We start from the raw sequence: 20,319 nt of genomic DNA, 5'->3' as shown, positions 1-20,319 counted from the left end.
GACTCTGACCTTGATTTCTTTCAGAGGGACAATAACCCAGGCCAGGCTCCAGTCAGTCTGGTTTGGTAGAATGATTAAAGGGTATTGAGAGGCCTTTTCCTTATATGTAAACAGATGAGACTTCAGGCCACTGTGGTCATGTTTTAGAAGTGACCTGCAAAATGAAAGGGGAGTGGTCAGCTCTCTAGCTGAGCTGAGCAGTTTAGTTCAGTCTTGAGCTGGTGAGAAGTTCAACAGGGAGCAGTGTGGAAACTTTTTGTCTCTCTCTCTCTCTCTCTTTCTGCCCTTGACTTCAACCTGTAAACATGTGTTCCATTTACACTGGGTTTTAAAGGGAGTTTGCTTATTGGGGCTGTTGTGTATATTCAGAACAGCATCATTAAATCTAGTTGGATAGACTGAGTTCTGTAGGGGTTCTTTATTCTGTTCTTTGTGTTTCATTGTGTATTTTTGTGAATAATTTTTTGTCTGTTTCAAAATCTAGTGGTCAACCTTACTCTGGGTAATTTTCACTGTACACTTACCGAAACAAATTGCAAAATTATAAGGGTCTGGGGCTGCCTGCTTAAGAATGTGTTGAGTGGTCTGGCCTAGTCCATAACATCAGCACCCTCCTCGCTTGTTCTGTACAACCCAAGGAGCTGGAAGCACCATCCGACCTTCGAGTGCACTGCCCAGATGGTCCCACTTCAGCAGAACTTGCTGTGTGTTTAGATAAGGCATCATCAGGTGGGGAGTTCGTTCAAGGCGAATGGATTATCAAAAAGGAGAGGTCTTCCTCAAACTGGAAGACAGAGGAGGCTCGAATATCCAAACGAGATGGGAAGGCACTATTTTTTATCAGATAATTGAGTACTCGGTTAATTGATTCAATGCCTTTCCTCTGGGGGTCGGAGTTTTCCATTAAGTCTGCTCCCCGTTCAGGAGACTGCAGCACACCGTGCGCGAGGCACAACCAGTTCCGATTGCCCAATTACAGGAAGGATATTACTAAGCTAGCGAGGGTTCAAATGAGATTTATCAGGATGTTGCCAGGTACAAAAGGTTTGAGTTATAAAGAAAAGCTGGATAGGCTGAGACTTCCTTCACTGGAGTGTAGGAGGTTGAGAGATGACCTGATAGAAATTATAGGATGGGTGATTTCAAGACTAGGGGCACATTTTTAAGATGAGAGGAGAAAGATTTGAAAAAACGACATGGGGGGCAAATTATTTTAAAGAGTGGATGGTTCACATGTGGAATGAACTTCCTGAGGAAGTAGTGGATGTGGGTACAGTTACAATATTTAAAAGGCTTTTGGATAAACACATGAATAGGAAAGGTGTGGAGGAAATATGAACAGGATCAGGCAGTTGGGACGAGTTTAGTTTGGGATTATACTTGGCATGGATTGTTTGGACCAAAGGATTGCTGTGTGATTCTATGGCTATGACTCTATGAAAGACATACTGGCATTGGAATCAGTGCAGAGAAGGTTCACTAGCCTGGTCCTGTACTCAATGCAGTTCAGTAGACTGAGAAACGACTTTGTTGAAACATGTAAGATTCTTTGAAAGCCTGACAGGATAAATGCAGAGAGGCCGATTCCTTGTGTGAGATTCTAGGACCAGAGAGCATAATCTCAGAGTAAGGAATTGTTTATTAACAGATGGATATGAGGAGGAATTTCTCTTAAAGTGTAATGAATCTGTGAATATCTTCAACACCAAAGCTGAGTTGAGAAGTGGCAGATGGAGTTTAATTCAGACAAATGCGAGGTGCTGCATTTTGGGAAAGGAAATCTTAGCAGGACTTATACACTTAATGGTAAGGCCCTAGGGAGTGTTGCTGAACAAAGCGACCTTGGAGTGCAGGTTCATAACTCCTTGAAAGTGGAGTTTCAGGTAGATAGGATAGTGAAGAAGGCATTTGGTATGCTTTCCTTTATTGGTCAGAGTACTGAGTACAGGAGTTGGGAGGACATGTTGCGCTGTACAGGACATTGATTAGGCCTTGACATTGTTGGAAGATTGCATGCAACTCTGGTCTATTTCCTATCGGAAAGATGTTGTGCTACTGAGACTTTATAAAGCTCTGGTTAGGCCCCATTTGGAGTACTGTGTCCAGTTTTGGTCCCCACACCTCAGGAAGGACATACTGGCACTGGAACATGTCCAATAGAGATTCACACGGATGATCCCTGGAATGGTTGGTCTAACATACGAGGAAAGGCTGAGGATCCTGGGATTGTATTCATTGGAGTTTAGAAGATTAAGGGGGGATTTAATAGAAACTTACAAGATAATACATGGCTTGGAAAGGGTGGACACTAGGAAATTGTTTCCGTTAGGCGAGGAGACTAGGACCCGTGGACACAGCCTTAGAATTAGAGGGGGTCAATTCAGAACAGAAGTGCGGAGACATTTCTTCAGCCAGAGAGTGGTGGGCCTGTGGAATTCATTGCCGCAGAGTGCAGTGGAGGCCGGGATGCTAAATGTCTTCAAGGCAGAGATTGATAGATTCTTGATGTCACGAGGAATTAAGGGCTACGGGGAGAATGCTGGTAAGTGGAGTTGAAATGCCCATCAGCCATGATTGAATGGTGGAGTGGACTTAATGGGCCGAATGGCCTTACTTCCACTCCTATGTCTTATGGTCTTAACTTGAAAGGGTTCAGAAAAGATTTACAAGGATATTGCCAGGGTTGGAGGAGTTGAACTACAGGGAGAGGCTGAACAGGCTGGGGGTGTTTTCCCTGGAGCATTGGAGGCTGAGGGGTGACCTTATAGAGGTTTACAAAATTATGAGGGGCATGGATAGGATAAAGAGACAAAGTCTTTTCCCTGGGGTCGGGGAGTCCAGAACTAGAGGGCATAGGTTTAGGGTGAGAGGGGAAAGATATAAAAGAGACCTAAGGGGCAACATTTTCCACACGTGTATGGAATAAGCTGCCAGAGGATGTGGTGGTGGAGGCTGGTACAATTGCAACATTTAAGAGGCATTTGGATGGATATATGAATAGGAAGGATTTGGAAAGATATGGGCCGGGTGCTGGCAGATGGGACTGGATTGGGTTGGGATATCTGGTCGGCATGGATGGTTGGACCGAAGGCTCTGTTTCTGTGCTGTACATCTCTTTGACTCTATGACTCTATAACACAAAGGACTGTCTGGGAAATACTGAAGTCTGACATAGACATCATTTTAATCCGTAGGGAATCACTGGTGTTGGGGAAAAGACATGATGATATGACCATATTTGATCTCATCAAATGGCACAGCAAACTTGATGTACTGAATAGCTCCCCTCGTCTCCTACATCTTATAGTCTTGTAGTCTGATGATCACGGCACTGATGTGAAAGAAAAGATGCCAAAAGTGTTGCAGTCTCCTGTGTTAATTTGTGGTGGCCATCTCCAGGCAGCTCCTTCACTGGCAGGGAATCCCACATTGATCCCATATTCTACAAGATGTAGAAGCAGGTATCAGCCATTCGGCAGTGGTTTCCACACTCAGGGCGTTAGCTCTGTTTTCTTTCTGCCCTGCTTCCAGCTCCTGTCCTCCTGATACACTGGAAAGTCTCCTTTCTGTGGAGGATGTTGCTTTTCATCACCACGGTGACCAATTATCTGAGACCAGATTCCTATCACCAACTGAAGCCTAACCGCTGGTTAAATCTCTGTCCCATCATCCTATCGTGATCCATTGAGATCAGACAGGATTCTGACCTCTCCCTCCCTCACCCTGGTGAAGATTGACTAGTGCAGCATCAAGCAGCAGTATATTCAAACCCTGCTGCCTTTTGTTGTCATGGGATCTGAAAGTTCAATGTTTTGATTCCAGAGCAGAAATTAATTCCCCAATCACCCCTGTACCCACAAGATGGGTTCAGAACCAGATGAGTTTTGTACAAGGGCAGGGAATGCAGGGTGGAAATCCCAGCACCTTCCCAGCTCTCACCAACTGAGTTCAGGGTGAGATAGTTCATGACATCCTTCCCATACACAGGCTGATTGAATCCCTTGACACTGGTCTTCAATAAGAGAAGGATGGAGTTTCACAAGCTGTGCAGGTCAATACAGTGATGAATCCCTTGTACTCAACAGCCTGAGCCCAATTCAGGGAACCAAGGTGAACAAAACAGGAGCCTCCCCTGCCCTTCCTGTTGGCTTTCCCTCTGATTCACCAACTGCAGGCACCACACCGCTCCCCCCCCACCCCCACACACACACACACACACACACACACCACACACACCCACACCCCACACACACACACACCCACACCCCACACACACATACACACACACACCACCCCACACGCACACACCACCCCACACGCGCGCACACACACACACACACACACACACCACCCCACACACACACACCACCCCACACACACACACACCACCCCACACACACACACCCCACACACATACACACACACACCCACACACATACACCCCACACACATACACCCCACACACATACACCCCACACACACACACCACCCCACACACACACCACCCCACACACACACCCCACACACACACACCACCCCACACACACACACCACCCCACACACACACACACACCACCCCACACACACACACACACACCACCCCACACACACACACACCACCCCACACACACACACACCACCCCACACACACACACACCACCCCACACACACACACACACACCACCCCACACACACACACACACACCACCCCACACACACACACACCACCCCACACACACACACCACCCCACACACACACACACCCCACCCCACACACACACACACACCACCCCACACACACACACACACCACCCCACACACACACACCACCCCACACGCGCACACACACACACCACCCCACACGCGCACACACACACACACACACACACCACCACCCCCACACACACACACACACCACCCCACACACACACACACACCACCCCACACACACACACCCCACACACATACACACACACACACACACACCCACACACACACACCCCACACACACACACCTCCCCACACACACACACACACACCACCCCACACACACATACACACACATCACCCCACACACACACATACACACACACCCGTATACACACACCACCCTACACACACATACATATACACACACACGTACATACACACACACCACACACACACATACATACACACACACCACACACACACATACATACATATACACACACACATACATATACACACACACCACACACACACACATACATATACACACACACCACACACACACACACATACATACATATACACACCATACACACACACCACACACACACCACTCCACATACACACACACACCACTCCTCACACACATACACACACATATATACCACCCCCCCACACACACAGACCCCACTTACAAGTCTTCAAAAATTCCATCGCTGACCCTCTGGACCTGCCCTTCTGCAACAGCAGCTGTGGCCACTCCTGACTATCGTGCAGTGCTGAGAACCTCCGATTGGCTGGCAGTTCTTGAGAGGTAGGGTTCTCTCACAGTGGGAAGTGCAGTGATGTAATTATCCTGGGGGAGCCAAAACCCTAGTGCAAGGGGACTTACTACCGATAGGAATTTTCTTCCATCAGGACTCCTGGAGATTGGGTTAGCAGGCTTTCTGAGGTTTCACTGAGAATAATAGTTTTGCCCCAAACACATTAAATTTCAGCTGATAATTTGATTTTTGTTTCAGCTCTTCAAACAGACACAGCTGCACATGCTTAGATTAAAATTGATTTAAGTTTTATTTGTGACACAGATGAATATCACCAAAGCAACAGGAAGTCCCAGCAGTTTGGCACATCAGACAAAATTTCTGCTGTTAAACAGGGAATTATAATCTTAACAATGATCAGCATCTACAAATTATACCAACCACACCTTTTTCAGTGGAGGATTCACTGTAACTCACCGCTGGAGTATGATGCACCAAACAGCCAGGTGGAGAATGACAGAACTAGGGTGAATCTTTATACCCATTTCATTACAGAATGACACAGCCCAAAATCTAGCATCTGCAGTTTCAGTCTGTGTCAATTTATACCTTCTATGAAGAATCCAAAAACAATGAAGAATCCATTTGAAAGGGCCATCCTAACTGATGGAAACAACAAATCAAAACTTCAAAGGAAAAATAAATCAAATTAAAATTACTTCCTGGAGTTAACAATGAAGTCCATTATTCCCATACCCACTGGTGATGCAATACTTCAAATGTTTCTGTGGTCACTGCGTGATCCATTTCCAAGAAGATATGGGAACTGACATAGCCATTTTCAGGCAGCTCCTGCTGACCCTGATCATGGGCAATTTGGCCAAGCCAATAAGTTAGCCCATAAGGAAGTCACTCAATCTGTTTGGTCACTTCCACATGGCGAGGCTAAAGATCAGAAGAAAGACTGAAGTATCACCAGAAATAGTTATTATTTTCAATAACAGATGAAGGGCTGCCCCTCATATCTTCTACATAAATATTAAACACAGACTTCACCAAGTTGTTGAAATAACAGTTAACATGAGGCAGTGAGGCAACTTAACACTCTATTTCACAGGATTGTAGAGTGCATAATCTTCCTGTCAAATCTCTAATGCATGAAAGGCATAGACAGGAGACATCAGCAGACAGAGCAACAAGAACAGATCAGGAAATCCTGGGAACACACAGCAGCTCAGACAGTAACTGTGGAGAGAGAGCAGGCAGCTCGATATCTGAACAGTGAAGCCTTTGTCAGAACACCATCAGATCTTGCTGTTTGTTGGTGTTGTTTAATTCCCTGTCACTTCTCCAGGAATGTCCAACACCAGGAAGTTCTGCTCCTGTGTTTGACGTGACCTCCCAGTGTCTCTGTTCCCTGGTCCCTCTCTCCCTCCTTGTGTTTGATTGGGATTGTGTGGATCAATCTGTGATCCAGCCAATCCAACAGGAACTTTCACTGGGAAATGGGGTAAATTCTTGAGAAATTACAAGGGAAACTGCACGTTGAATGAGATAATTGGACAGATCTTTCTAAACAGCTCACACATACACAATGGGCCAAATGGCCTCCTTCTGTGCTGTAAGGCTGACTGAATTAGAAAACTGGAACATGTGGGGGAGGGGGTCTGGGAATCATTAACTATTGATACAGCAGAGAGCCGGACTGTCCAGGAGTTTAATGTCTGGGTTTGTCAAGCAGCATCTCGACAACGGGATAAGGCTGGAATCCCATTAAACAGGATGGGATCTAGCGATTGACTTGTTATGGAGCTGACATGAATTCAGAACAAGGTGTGGCTTGTCTCTGGGTCTGCTCTCTGCAAGAGGCCCTCACCTGCTCCCACAAGATCCACATCCCCTCCACTCTCTCCCCCCACTTCCAGGGGTTTGTTTCCACCTCAGCTGCTGATCCCACTCACTGTGGAAAGCCCCAATTGAATCTGTCTCCAACTCACTCTCAGGAAGGACATTAAAGATGTGAAACTTTCAAATGTTCAATTAGTGCATCCTGCAGTTAGAAAGTTGATTTTTTTCCCTCTGGTCATTAGTTCCTTTGCCATTCACGTTATCTCAGTGTTCAGTGGTTCTCGCTGCTTCTGCCGATGGAAACAGTTCCTTTCTCTCCACTCTGTCCTGCTCCCTCCTGATATTGAACACCTCGATCTGATTTCCTCTCTCCCTTCTCCGCTCTCGGGAGAACAGCCCCAGCTTCTCCAATCTCTCCAGGGAACTGAAGACCGTCACCTCTGGAACCATTCCTGTCAATCTTTACTGTTTCTTTTCTGAATCCTCCACAAGCTTCCGACAGTCCGGGCTCCAGAACCAACCCTCGAGTTGAGGGAGAGCCAGTGTTTTATAAAGGTTCATCATCACCTCCCTGTTGTGTCCCCACTGTCTCTATTTATTAAACTCCAATTCCGAGAAATCTTTGTAACCCCATTCTCAAACTGTTCTGCCACCATCAACAGATTCTGCACATATATTCCCAGTTCCACCTGTACCCCCTTTACAATTGCATTCTTTATTTCATATCACCTCTCCTGACACTGAACTATAGACCAGTGAGACTGATCTCAGTGGTGGACAAGTTGTTGGAGGGAATCCTGAGGGACAGGATGTACATGTATTTGGAAAGGCAAGGACTGATTTGGGATAGTCAACATGGCTTTGTGCGTGGGAAATCATGTCTCACAAACTTGATTGAGTTTTTTGAAGAAGTAACAAAGAAGGTTGATGAGGGCAGAGCAGTAGATGTGTTCTATATGGACTTCAGTAAGGCGTTCGACAAGGTTCCCCATGGGAGACTGATTAGCAAGGTTAGATCTCATGGAACACAGGGAGAACTAGCCATTTGGATACAGAACTGGCTCAAAGGTAGAAGACAGAAGGTGGTGGTGGAGGGTCGTTTTTCAGACTGGAGGCCTGTAACCAGTGGAGTGCCACAAGGATCGGTGCTGGGCCCTCTACTTTTTGTCATTTACATAAATGATTTGGATGCGAGCATAAGAGGTACAGTTACTAAGTTTGCAGATGACACCAAAATTGGAGGTGTAGTGGACAGCGAAGAGGGTTACCTCAGATTACAACAGGATCTGGGCCAGATGGGCCAATGGGCTGAGAAGTGGCAGATGAAGTTTAATTCAAATAAATGTGAGGTGCTGCATTTTGGGAAAGCAAATCTTAGCAGGACTTATACACTTAATGGTAAGGTCCTAGGGAGTGTTGCTGAATAAAGAGACCTTGGAGTGCAGGTTCATAGCTCCTTGAAAGTGGAGTCGCAGGTAGATAGAACAGTGAAGAAGGTGTTTGATATGCTTTCCTTTATTGGTCAGAATATTGAGTACAGGAGTTGGGAGGTCATGTTGCTGCTGTACAGGACATTGGTTAGGCCACTGTTGGAATATTGCATACAATTCTGGTCCCCTTTCTATTGGAAAGATGTTGTGAAACTTGAAATGGTTCAGAAAAGATTTACTAGGATGTTGCCATGGTTGGAGGATTTGAGCTACAGGGAGAGGCTGAGCAGGCTGGGGCTGTTTTCCCTGGAGCATCAGAGGCTGAGGGGTGACCTTATAGAAGTTTACAAAATTATTAGGGGCATGGATAGGATAAATAGGCAAAGTCTTTTCCCTGGGGTCGGGGAGTCCAGAACTAGAGGGCATAGGTTTAGGGTGAGAGGGGAAAGATATAAAAGAGACTTAAGGGGCAACTTTTTCACACGGAGGGTGGTACGTGTATGGAATGAGCTGCCAGAGGATGTGGTGGAGGCTGGTACAATAGCAACATTTAAGAGGCTTTTGGATGAGTATGTGAATAGAAAGAGTTTTGAGGGATATGGGCCGGGTGCTAGCAGGTGGGACTAGATTGGGTTGGGATATCTGGTCGGCATGGACGGGTTGGACCGAAGGGTCTGTTTCCATGCTGGACTTTTCTATGACTCTATAATCTCTCCATCTAATCGTATCAATTCACATTCCCTCCATTTAATTTCAATCCCCACATTCCCATCTCCTCCAGCAGGGGTCGCTGTCCTCTTACAGACTCTATTATGGACCAGGAGAAAGTGAGGTCTGCAGATGCTGGAGATCAGAGCTGAAAATGTGTTGCTGGAAAAGCGCAGCAGGTCAGGCAGCATCCAAGGAGCAGGAGATTCGACGTTTCGGGCATAAGCCCTTCTTCAGCATGAGGAAAGTGTATCCAGCAGGCTAAGATAAAATGTAGGGAGGAGGGACTTGGGGGAGGGGTGATGGAGATTTGATAGGTGGAAGGAGGTCAAGGTGAGGGTGATAGGCCGGTGTGGGGTGGGCGCGGAGAGGTCTGGAAGAAGATTGCAGGTTAGGAAGGCGGTGCTGAGTTCGAGGGATTTGACTGAGCCAAGATGGGGGGAGGGGAAATAAGGAAAGTGGAGAAATCTGAGTTCATCCCTTGTGGTTGGAGGGTTCCCAGGCGGAAGATGAGGCGCTCTTCCTCCAACCGTCGTGTTGTTATGGGATGGCGATGGAGGAGTCCAAGTACCTGCATGTCCTTGGTGGAATGGGAGGGGGAGTTAAAGTGTTGAGCCACAGGGTGGTTGGGTTGGTTGGTCCAGGTGTCCCAGAGGTGTTCTCTGAAACGTTTCACAAGTAGGCGGCCTGTCTCCCCAATATAGAGGAGGCCACATCGGGTGCAGCGGATGCAATAGATGATCTGTGTGGAGGTGCAGGTGAATTTGTGGTGGATATGGAAGGATCCCTTGGGGACTTGGAGAGAGTAAGGGAGGAAGTGCAAGTTTTGCATATCTTGCGGTTGCAAGTGAAGGTGCTGGGAGTGGAGGTTGGGTTGGTGGGGGGTGTGGATCTGACGAGGGAGTTCGGAACGCTGATAGGGGAGGGGGGGGAAATATATCCCTGGTGGTGGGATCCGTTTGGAGGTGGCGGAAATGACGGCAAATCATACGCTATATATGGCGGTTGGTGGGGTGGTAGGTGAGAGCCAGTGGGGTTCTGTCCTGATGGTGGTTGGAGGAGCGGGGCTCAAGGGCGGAGGAGCAGGAAGTGGAGGAAATGCGGTGGAGGGCATCCTCGATCACGTCTGGGGGGAATCTGCGGTCCTTGAAGAAGGAGGCCATCTGGGCTGTACGGTATTGGAACTGGTCCTCCTGGGAGCAGATGAGGCGGGTCCCAGCTATGCCTGCCTCTTCGGAGGATATGACGCCACAATTTTGTTTCACCCTGCCTTCCCCGTCATCTTGTTTCCTGGTCACGTGTAGAAACACAGAAACATGAAAAGGGAAGAGGAGGAGTAGGCCATTCAGCCCTTCGAGCCTGCTCCACCATTCACTGTGATCATGGATGATCATTGAGCTCCCTCCCCTAACCCAGCCATCCCCTTGATCCCTCGATCCCTTTTCCCACATGAACTATATGTCGCTCCTTCATGAAAACACAATGTTTCGGCCCCACCCATTTTCTGCGGCAGTGAGTTCCTCAGGCTCATCACTCTCTGGGTGAACACATTTCTCCTCATTCCGCTATGAAAGGTTATCCCTGATCCTTAACCGATGAACCCTGGTCTGGTCACCCCCAGCATCAGGAACATCCTTCCTGTTTCTAACCTGTTCAGGCCTGTTTGTAATTTCTTGGTTTCTATGCGACTCCCCCTCATTCACTGTGTCTCACATCTGCACACACACGACATGGGTGCTGGGGAAAAGTAAGAACTACTGCAGTCTTGCTATTAAACATCCTTTGGTCTGCGTCACTTTCTCTCTCTGTATCTCTGGGCTCCGTCTGTGCCTATCTGCTTACTCCACCCATCCCCTGCTATCAGCATAAGGATAACCATTTCCCAGCTGCTATCGGTTCTGAAGAAGAGTGACTGGACTGAAAAGGTTATCTCTGTTTCTCCCTCCAGACGCTGCCAGAGCTGCTGAGTTTCTATTTCTCATTCAAATTTCTAACAGTTTTATTTTATTTCTGGAATTATCCCAGGGAAGAGGGGATCTAGTGGCCAGCTGGTAATGTCCCTGCCCACGGTTCATGTAGCACTTGGGGAATTGATGGCTCTTTGATGTGGAATTAGTCACTGTCTGGTCCCCACTTGAATTCTCTTTTCTCAGCGATCTGCACAGCTCTGTTCAGGATATTTGGTGTCAGTGATGCAAGTCTTATTTTGGTCTCTCCCGAGACTGAACCTGTTACTTAAAACTGATATCAATTACGTTATCACAGCAATCACATCAAGATCACTGTTTCACCCTAATGTTTACCCGTCACCTTTATCCTCTTGTTGATCCATTGGTACTTTGATTCCCAGGAGCCTGACACTTGCTGGGATGGGACCGAGTCGGATTCCATGTGAATAAAACAATACTCACACAGTGACCCGTCTCAATTCCCTCTCTGTCTCCTCTGTCCTTTAGATCCTGTTCATGACAACATTTGAAAGGCCCAGTGGACAGTGTTAAATAACAGAACCAACGATTAACAGCCCAAGTCTAAGATATAAACGGTTTATTCACATGTCTGTGGGGAGCAGCTCAAAGGCCCTCCACTGAATTACAAACAGTCACAGCCTTTAAATACAACCCTACAGTCACACAACATACAGTTACAGTCTACCTGTCACTAACCTTGGTACATGTCACCTGTGCTAGATTGAATATCTAAACCTGGATGTTCAAGATCCCAAACAGCTTGAAAAATATAACCTTGCTACAGTTAAGTGGGATCGCCTTATTCAAAGATAAAGATGCACTTCACGAAAACAGTAGAAAGTTAACATAATTCTCTTTTAAAACTGCATTGTTGCTGAAATGCCTACGTTTCTAATTAACAATAATAAAATAATAATGACACATTTATTCATACAACTGAGACAATGTAATAAATGACAGGAAAAGCATTCCTGATGTTATTCAATGACATTACTCTGTGTGAAGTGTATGTGATACTTCTCTGTGTAAAGTGTATGTAAGACCTGCTTTTCTGATCAGCTAAAATTGGAGAAAATACATTATCTCCTTGATACACTCACTGAGACATTGCTGGGAATGAAATACATCTGTAAAGGCAATATTTATATGAAGCTAGTCCCTGTGTAAAAAAAAATGTAGGGTCATTAACAAATAAGACTTCCCCAGAATGAATATTCAATTCTCATGGAATTACTGGACACAGCATGAGGCCACTTTGGCAGAGAAACTGTTTCCTTTCTCTCTCTGGAAAATACACACTCTCCCGAGAAATACACACTCCCTGATTCCGATTTCCATATTGACATCCCTGAGCCGGTAGGACAGTGCTTTGTCCCCTTGGAACTAACCAATGACCCTCAGCAGGAGATAAGCTCAGAGGCGTGATCGAACTGAAATGATGGACAAGGAGAGAGGTGACCACCCTGACATCTGGGGTAGCTGTCCTGTATTCACTGGGGAGAAGGTTCCACCAAGTGATGCTGACACTGGGCGACCTCCCAGCCCCTGGAAATAAAATCCACTAACGGGAGCTCGGATATAGGGGGCAATCCTCACCAGGCAGCCGCCTTCTTCAGATTGAAGACGGAGCAGGGAAGATGGAGGGAGACTGAGGGAAGCGCTCACTAACACTTCATGTCATCATCAGGGGTCAGGGGGTGAAGTCAGGGTCCAGGGATGAAATTGGGGTCAGGGTTAAAGCCCAGGTCGGTGGGTGAAGTCAGGGTCAGGAGGTGAAGTCGTGGTCGAGGGGGGTGAAGCTGGGGTCAGGAGTGAAGTCAGGCTCAAGGGAGAAGATGTGGTTAGGGGGGCGAGTCCAGGGGTCGGGGTGTGAACCCCGGGTCAGTGGGTGAAGTCAGTGTCGAGAGGAGATGTCAGGGTCGGGGGGGTGAAGTCATTGTTTGGGGGTGAAGTCAGGGTCGGGGGGTAAAGTCAGAGTCTGGGGGTGAAGTCAACATCTGGGAATGAAGTCAGTGTCGGGAGGGTGATGTCAGGGTCGGGGGTGAAGTCAAGGTCAGGATGAAGTCAGGGTTGGGGGTGAAGTCAGGGTCAGGATGAAGTCAGGGTCGGGGGGTGAAGTCAGGGTCGGGGTGAAGTCAAGGTCAGGGATGAAGTCAGGATCGGGGGGTGAAGTCAGGATCGGGGGGTGAAATCAGGGTCAGGGATGAAGTCAGGATCGGGGGTGAAGTCAAGGTCAGGGGTGAAGTCAAGGTGAAGGGTGAAGTCAGGTTTGGGGTGAAGTCAAGGTCAGGGGATGAAAGTGAGGTCTGCAGATGCTGGAGATCAGAGCTGAAAATGTGTTGCTGGAAAAGCGCAGCAGGTCAGGCAGCATCCAAGGAACAGGAGATTCGACGTTTCGGGCATAAGCCCTTCTTCAGGAATTTCGACGTTTCAGGCATAAGCCCTTTTTCAGGAATTCCTGAAGTAGGGCTTATGCCTGAAACGTCGAATCTCCTGTTCCTTGAATGCTGCTTGACCTGCTGCGCTTTTCCAGCAACACATTTTCAGCTCAGGGGATGAAGTCAAGGTCAGTGGGTGAAGTCAGGATCAGGGGGTAAAGTCAGGGTTGGGAAGGGTGAAGTCAGTGTCTGGGGGGGGGGGGGTGAAGCCAATGTTGGGGGGTGTGATCAGGTCCTGTTGAAGATCAGGGGTCAGGTGGATGCTGGTCCTGTGACAGAGAGTGCAGTTGGACGGTCAGGAGACTGGGGTTTTACTCTCGGAGGGGGGGGGGGATCTTGGTGGGATGTATTGTGTGTATCTTTCGGATAAGTCCGGTCTCTGACTCTCTGGAGACTGGAAGGTCTGTTCTGCTGTGAAATTATGAGATGGATCTTTCAGTGATTTTCAATATCACAGATTCTCAGCGGTTCACTATCAAATCCTGGACTGAAAACAGGAAACATTTTCTCAGTGAAAGTCTGGGTGAGAGTGTGGAGATGGGACATGTTGTCCACATTGTAAAATGACACCTCTCCAACCTCACAGTCCAGGAAAACCCCGATCTTCTGGGGATGCATTGGCAGGGGGAGCAGGATCCATGAGGGGGAAGAACCAGCAAAATAACGACCGGAGCGACCTTTCCACAAACACCAGAAACCAGGCTCAGGATCAGGGATGGTTCCCGGTTTTCTCTTCGTAGACTCTCGGGTCACTCCCAGAGCCCAATCCCTCCCTTTTCCTACCTCCACCTCCCAGTAATGTTTCCCTGAGGTGAATCCCTCTGAGCCCCAGACATAGAGAGAGGGATCAAATCTCTCAAACATATAGTGGTCTCTGATGTAGGAACAGGCACTGTCTCGGAGTCTCACACTGGTCCGGTCCTCATTCACGATGAACTCGGGATGGGCTGTGTCCTGATCCAGGGTCAGAGAGGCTGCAACTGGGAGAAATACAAACAACAGTCAGTAACTGAGTTTCTCACTGAGTTTTATTCAAATCATTTCCTTTATAAAGAGCTCACTGGGGGCATTCCCGGGAATTCGGGTGTATGTAAATGACTCCAGGTTGTGTCATTGGAATCAGGGTTTACCCTCCGGGATCACTCTGCTCGTCTAACCCGGTGAGAGCTGAGCAGGGACCGGGAGCACGTTGTGTTTTATTTTTACCTTCCCTCAGCCGCCCAATCCTGCTTCCTGCTTCAATCCTGACCCAATATAAGGAATCCTGTGTCCCTCAGAGCCCTGGGCTTCTCAGTGATTGTAGAATGAGGACCAGACCTTTACAAACCCTCCAGGAACCAGGGCCGAGAGGCTCTGATATGGCAAAGAGAGACCATCTCAACTCTGGAGGTGTCAGCTCCGATATCCCACATCCCCAATCAGTGTGATCGATGGGGGAGAGGGGGACAGGGACAGACTCCACATGGGAAGGAGAGAGAGGAAGAAGGGTTTTAAAAAGCAAGGAACTACTGCAGAGAGGGAAAGAGAAACGAGAGAGAGGAGGAAAAAAAATATTTCAAACTCTCAGCAGAGAGAATGGGAACATAAACCAATCTGCAGAGGAATATCATCAGCAGCATCTCAATGTAATGTCCCACCATCCCTCACACACACACACCCCCCTTCCCTGAAACTCTCCCTGCATGGAGAAAAGACATTTGTCCAGGGGAGTGGAATATTTCCTCAGGACAATTGAGAATAATCCTTGGGGACACTTTCAGGAATTGGGTTCCAATCCAGAGCTTGCTCCCCATGTCCACTGTGACAACCAGCTGACTCCATATTCCCCAGCACCTCCCCTCCCTCAGCAGGGACAGACAAAGCTTCATTCCCAGGCCTCATTATTCATCAGGCCAAGTAAAGCAATCTCAGGTTTACCAGGTTTAATGACATCAATCATTTCTCTCCACACCGTGTACTGGAAAAGGCCAGTGAATTTTCCGATAGACAGGGCACCATCTGCTAATGACAGCACGTTCCCTCCATCGCTAATGCTGCAAATATCAAACAGCAGTTTAGAAATCGAGCAAACAGCGCCGCTGTGTTACTTTTATAAACTGTGCAGAGTTTCAGAAAAGAGCATGTCCTACCTCCTCTTCCGAGATGTTTCCTCCTGAAATAAATCAAACACAAATCTGAGTTGAGAGAGACTGACTGTTTCCATCCAGACAGTAACAATGCGTGTTACAAGCTGCTGAGAATGGCCCATTCTCCCCACTGCGGACACACAGGCAGAACGATGCTGTGACTAAAATGGCAGGGAGACTGGAGATGCTGCAAAACTATTACGAGGATGATCCCAGAACTGACTGGGTGGAACCATCCGGAAAGACTGAAACTTCTGATTGGTTTGCCAAACACTGAATATTCCCATAAATCTCAGTGCGACACACAATGGGCTGGAATTTTCTTGGGAATGGGGCTAGGCAGACATTGGGACTGGGAATGGGGACAGGGGATTGGATTATGGTCAGGAATCCCAGCAGAACAGGTTTAATTCTGACACTGCTAAATGCCACAGATGGACCTGCCTTATTTTCAGTCTCTGTTTCTGGGCACTGCCAGGCACATTGGGAGGCTGTGAGGTGGCGAGAGTTTCAGCAACAGCTTACAGCGGGGCAGGGGATAGCAGGGTGGGAGAGATCAAAGGAGTGACAGTCAAATCAGAGGCCTGAGGGATCAGAGGCTGGGATTGAGGGGGAAGGAAAGGGGAGACTGGAAGGATCAGAGGGAATGTGTTTGAGACTCACTTTTGGGGAGGGGGTGGGTGCTGGGATGTGGAGACCAGAGTTTGGGTCTGGTGAGCTTGTGGTTGGAGGGATGTTCAGATGTCGCGATTAGGATGAAATTAGACCACTGAAAGAGGAAGTCTGAATTCTGGAAAATGCAATTCTCAACTGGAGAGCTCATGTGGCAGGATATGGATGAGATTTGGGGATCAGAGGGGCTGAGACACTGGATTGAGTCAGAGATTGGAAAGAATGGCATACATTTTATTCCCCACCTTTCACCATCAGTAGACACCTCAATGCACTTTGCAGCCAATGAGGTGCTACTTGAAGTGTACCCATTGCTAGAATGTGGGAAATACAGAGTCAATTGTGCACAGGAAGCTCCCACAAATAGCAGTCCAAACAAAGAGTATCGTTGCCATGGTGAGGTTTACAGAGAAATAAATATGGTTCAGAATAAGGGGATAAATCCTCTCCCTTCTTGAAAAAGAGTGACAGGAAATCTTCAACATCAACTATACCAGGAAATTGGGAAGTCAGTCTTCTGTTGCATTTGAAAGACTAGATCTCTGGAAAGCAGCACTCCCTCAGCACTGACCCTCCAACAGTGCAGCACTCCCTCAGTACTGACCCTCTGACAATGCAGCACCCCCTCAGCACTGACCCTCTGACAGTGCAGTACTCCCTCAGGTAGGTAAAAACAATGACTGCAGATGCTGGAAACCAGATTCTGGATCAGTGGTGCTGGAAGAGCACAGCAGTTCAAGCAGCATCCAACAAGCAGCGAAATCAACGTTTCGGGCAAAAGCCCTTCATCATGAAGGGCTTTTGTCCGAAACGTCGATTTCGCTGCTCGTTGGATGCTGCCTGAACTGCTGTGCTCTTCCAGCACCACTGATCCAGCACTCCCTCAGCACTGACCCTCCAACAGTACAGCCCTCTCTCTGTACTGACCCTCTGACAGTGCAGCACTCCCTCTGTACTGACTCTCTGACAGTGCATCACTCCCTTGGTACTACTCACAAAATTAGAATATGAGGGGACAGGGAAAAAATTTGTTTTTACAGAGAGGCGGGAGATAAACAGGATTATCCTTGTGAGTTATTTCCAGGTTGCTGACATTAACTGGGATTGCCTGAGTGAAAGGATTAGATGGCGTGGATTTTTTAAAAGTGCACATTGGGGAGTTTTTGTGCCAGTACGTAGATCATCCAACTAATGATTGGGCAGTGCCAGAGCTAATCCAAGAGGCTAGGTTCAGAATTTTAACCCTTTAATTTCCCAACCAACACAAACCTACTCATTTTGATGTTAAAATCCCCTCAAAGTCTCTCAGACCCACTCCATCAGATACACACAGACACTCACTTCAGGGAACTTTGGTCTGCAAAGTGAATTTCAGGAGAATATTACACTGGGGCAGAACTGAAATCATGACAAACACAGTCTCAAGATCACACTAACCCATCCCAGGGGAATGCAGATATTCCCGCTAATCTGTTGATGTTGCAGGAGGCTGATTCATTCAGTAAAATCAGCTGAACTGCCTCAGGAAAGACAAAACATTTGATTCTATTCACTCAGTTCTGAATTACTGGGAAAATGCTGCATTTATTCCCCAATCCAGGCCCATCGTGCAGTGACAGAGAACTTTGAATCAAACTAAACTTACCTTCAGAAATAACATTTCATCTTTCTGTTCCATCTGTTTCTGCAACTTTGAGAGATTCTCCTGAATGGAATTTAAATTCGCCTGAAGTTGTCGAAGATTTTTTTCCATAGGTTTGAGAACCTTCTCCTCTTCTTCCCTGAGATCTTGGAGTAAACACTGCTCTTTCTCAGTGAGAAACTGGTGCATTTTAGCAAACTCAGATGTGATGTGGGCCTGTAGACTGCCTGCCTGTTTCTGTGAAATGACATGGGGAACATAATTAATGTCCCAAGGTTAATGAACCGAACTAACCCAGATTCCAGAGACCAACAAAGGAAAACCTTACCCTAATTTCAGAAATCTTCTGTCCTTGTTTCTGTTCCGTTTCTAGAACAGCTGCTTTCTTGTTTGTGAGAGAGTCAAAGGAACATTTCACCTTCTCCTGAAGTTGGGAGAGAAACGAAAATAATAAAAGTTTAATAAAAGTTATTGTGATTATAATAAAAGTAGCAGCAGAGTAGACGTGTTAGAGCATGAAAATATGATGAAATAATCAGGGGGTGAAACCTGTTTCCTTTTACCTTGTAGATTCCAACAGCTTCTTCCATTGAAATGAAGTGATGTTCTGTATGTTCCTGGGAATCTCTACAAATCACACAGATCAATTTCTTGTCAGTTTCACAAAACAGCTTCAGTTCTTCCTGATGTTGCTCACAGAGACATTTACTTTCCTTCTCTTGCAGCTTCCCACTTAATTTTCGAACTTTCTCAGCCAGATTCGCAAAGGCCCGATTTACCCTGAGGTTTCTGTCTGGAAACTGCTCTCTGCATTCCGGGCAGGAGTTGCTCGCCTGCTTTTCCCAACTCTGGGTGATACAGGAGCGGCAGAAGTTGTGTCCACAATCCAGTGTGACGGGATCGGTGAAGAAATCCACACAAATGGGACACATTATGTCCTCGGTTAAACTCTGGGCCTGCCGTTTGGAAGCCATGTTCACCTTCAGCACTTCCTGATTCAAATCCCTTTCAGTTTCAATGTTTCTGCGCAGCTGAACACCCGGAGTTCAGTTCCTTCACAATGTGGTTTCTGCAACACTCAAGACATTGTGGGTGCCTCAGTTCCATCGATGTTTACACAAACAACAAAACAGACAGCGACATGAAGAACAAACAGGTTTAGTGAAGGAGAGTCACTGAATCCAAGATGGGACCTCTGCTTTCTCTCCACAGAGGATGTCAAAACTGCAGTAATTCCTGTTTTTGTTTGTGAATCACTGTACCCAGGTGAGGAAATTTGCAGATACCTGAAGAGTGAGCATATTTAAGGCTGGTCTGGAGGGAGAGGGTTGGATACAGGGGAGGGAAAGGTTCTGAGGGTGGGCACTGAGATTCCATTGCACTCAGCTCCAGACTGAACACGCAGACATGTACAATTCACTGGGGGAAACAGTGTGTCAGATCTCCATTCATCACCCTAACTGTGGGGATTGTCGGCCGAGGAGTGGCAGACGGACACTGCTCACAGGGACAGGCACCCAGCTCGCGGATTGGTCCAGGCTCCCTCAGGGCTGTTTGCCAGCTCTCAGTGCACACTCACTCTGCACCTCCCTGGATGCTCACAGCATCCCAGCCTCTCCCTGCCCTTTCAGCGCTCTGCCCCCTCAGTCCTACTTTAAAGCTCCCAGTCCTGCTGCCTTGCCTTACAGTCTGGTGCAGACACAGAGCCAGGCAGCTTGTCATCAGGAGTCAGTCAAGGGGCTGGACATGCTAATGTACAGTACAGTGCAACGTCAATCTCCCACCGAGAGCATGTCCCATCTGCCCGGACAGCAGACAGACTGCATATGCCTCAACCACATCCCCAAGTCGACGGGGAGTGGTCCTCAGTCGAGTCCAGTGAGGCCACTGTCAGTCAGGGTGTCCCAGTGCAGTCAGTCATGGACAGTGTCCAATCACAGTCCAGGGGCTGGGCCATGGTCAGTCAGCCGCTTGGAGCGATCATGGTTAGGGGTCAGTCTCTGTGTAGCCT

At 47.5% G+C, this 20,319-nt stretch overlaps 1 protein-coding gene across 1 annotated transcript; it reads right to left on the bottom strand.

Moving 5' to 3' along the window:
* Positions 1-13,964: 13,964 nt before the first annotated feature.
* LOC132832383 (nuclear factor 7, ovary-like) lies at positions 13,965-20,068 on the bottom strand. The gene is made up of 6 exons (XM_060850333.1): positions 18,872-20,068; positions 18,637-18,732; positions 18,312-18,545; positions 15,998-16,020; positions 15,786-15,901; positions 13,965-14,848 (listed from the first exon to the last, which is right to left on the bottom strand). The coding sequence occupies exons 1-6, from the start codon at positions 19,280-19,282 to the stop codon at positions 14,304-14,306; spliced, it is 1,425 nt and encodes a 474-aa protein (XP_060706316.1). The 5' UTR covers positions 19,283-20,068; the 3' UTR covers positions 13,965-14,303.
* Positions 20,069-20,319: the final 251 nt, after the last annotated feature.

Source organism: Hemiscyllium ocellatum, chromosome 35 (genome assembly GCF_020745735.1).
Source record: "Hemiscyllium ocellatum isolate sHemOce1 chromosome 35, sHemOce1.pat.X.cur, whole genome shotgun sequence".
NCBI classification, from domain to species: Eukaryota; Metazoa; Chordata; class Chondrichthyes; order Orectolobiformes; family Hemiscylliidae; genus Hemiscyllium; species Hemiscyllium ocellatum.
This window is presented reverse-complemented; position numbering and strand designations above follow the sequence as displayed.

Bases quoted from the DNA above. Each gene is read 5' to 3' on its own strand.
- LOC132832383 (XM_060850333.1), bottom strand. From the start codon at position 19,282: ATGGCTTCCAAACGGCAGGCCCAGAGTTTAACCGAGGACATAATGTGT. The intron at 18,546-18,636 runs GTAAGGTTTTCC...GTCATTTCACAG, and splicing joins AGAAGATTTCTGAAATTAGG to AAACAGGCAGGCAGTCTACA. The intron at 15,902-15,997 runs GTAGGACATGCT...TGATATTTGCAG, and splicing joins GAAACATCTCGGAAGAGGAG to CATTAGCGATGGAGGGAACG.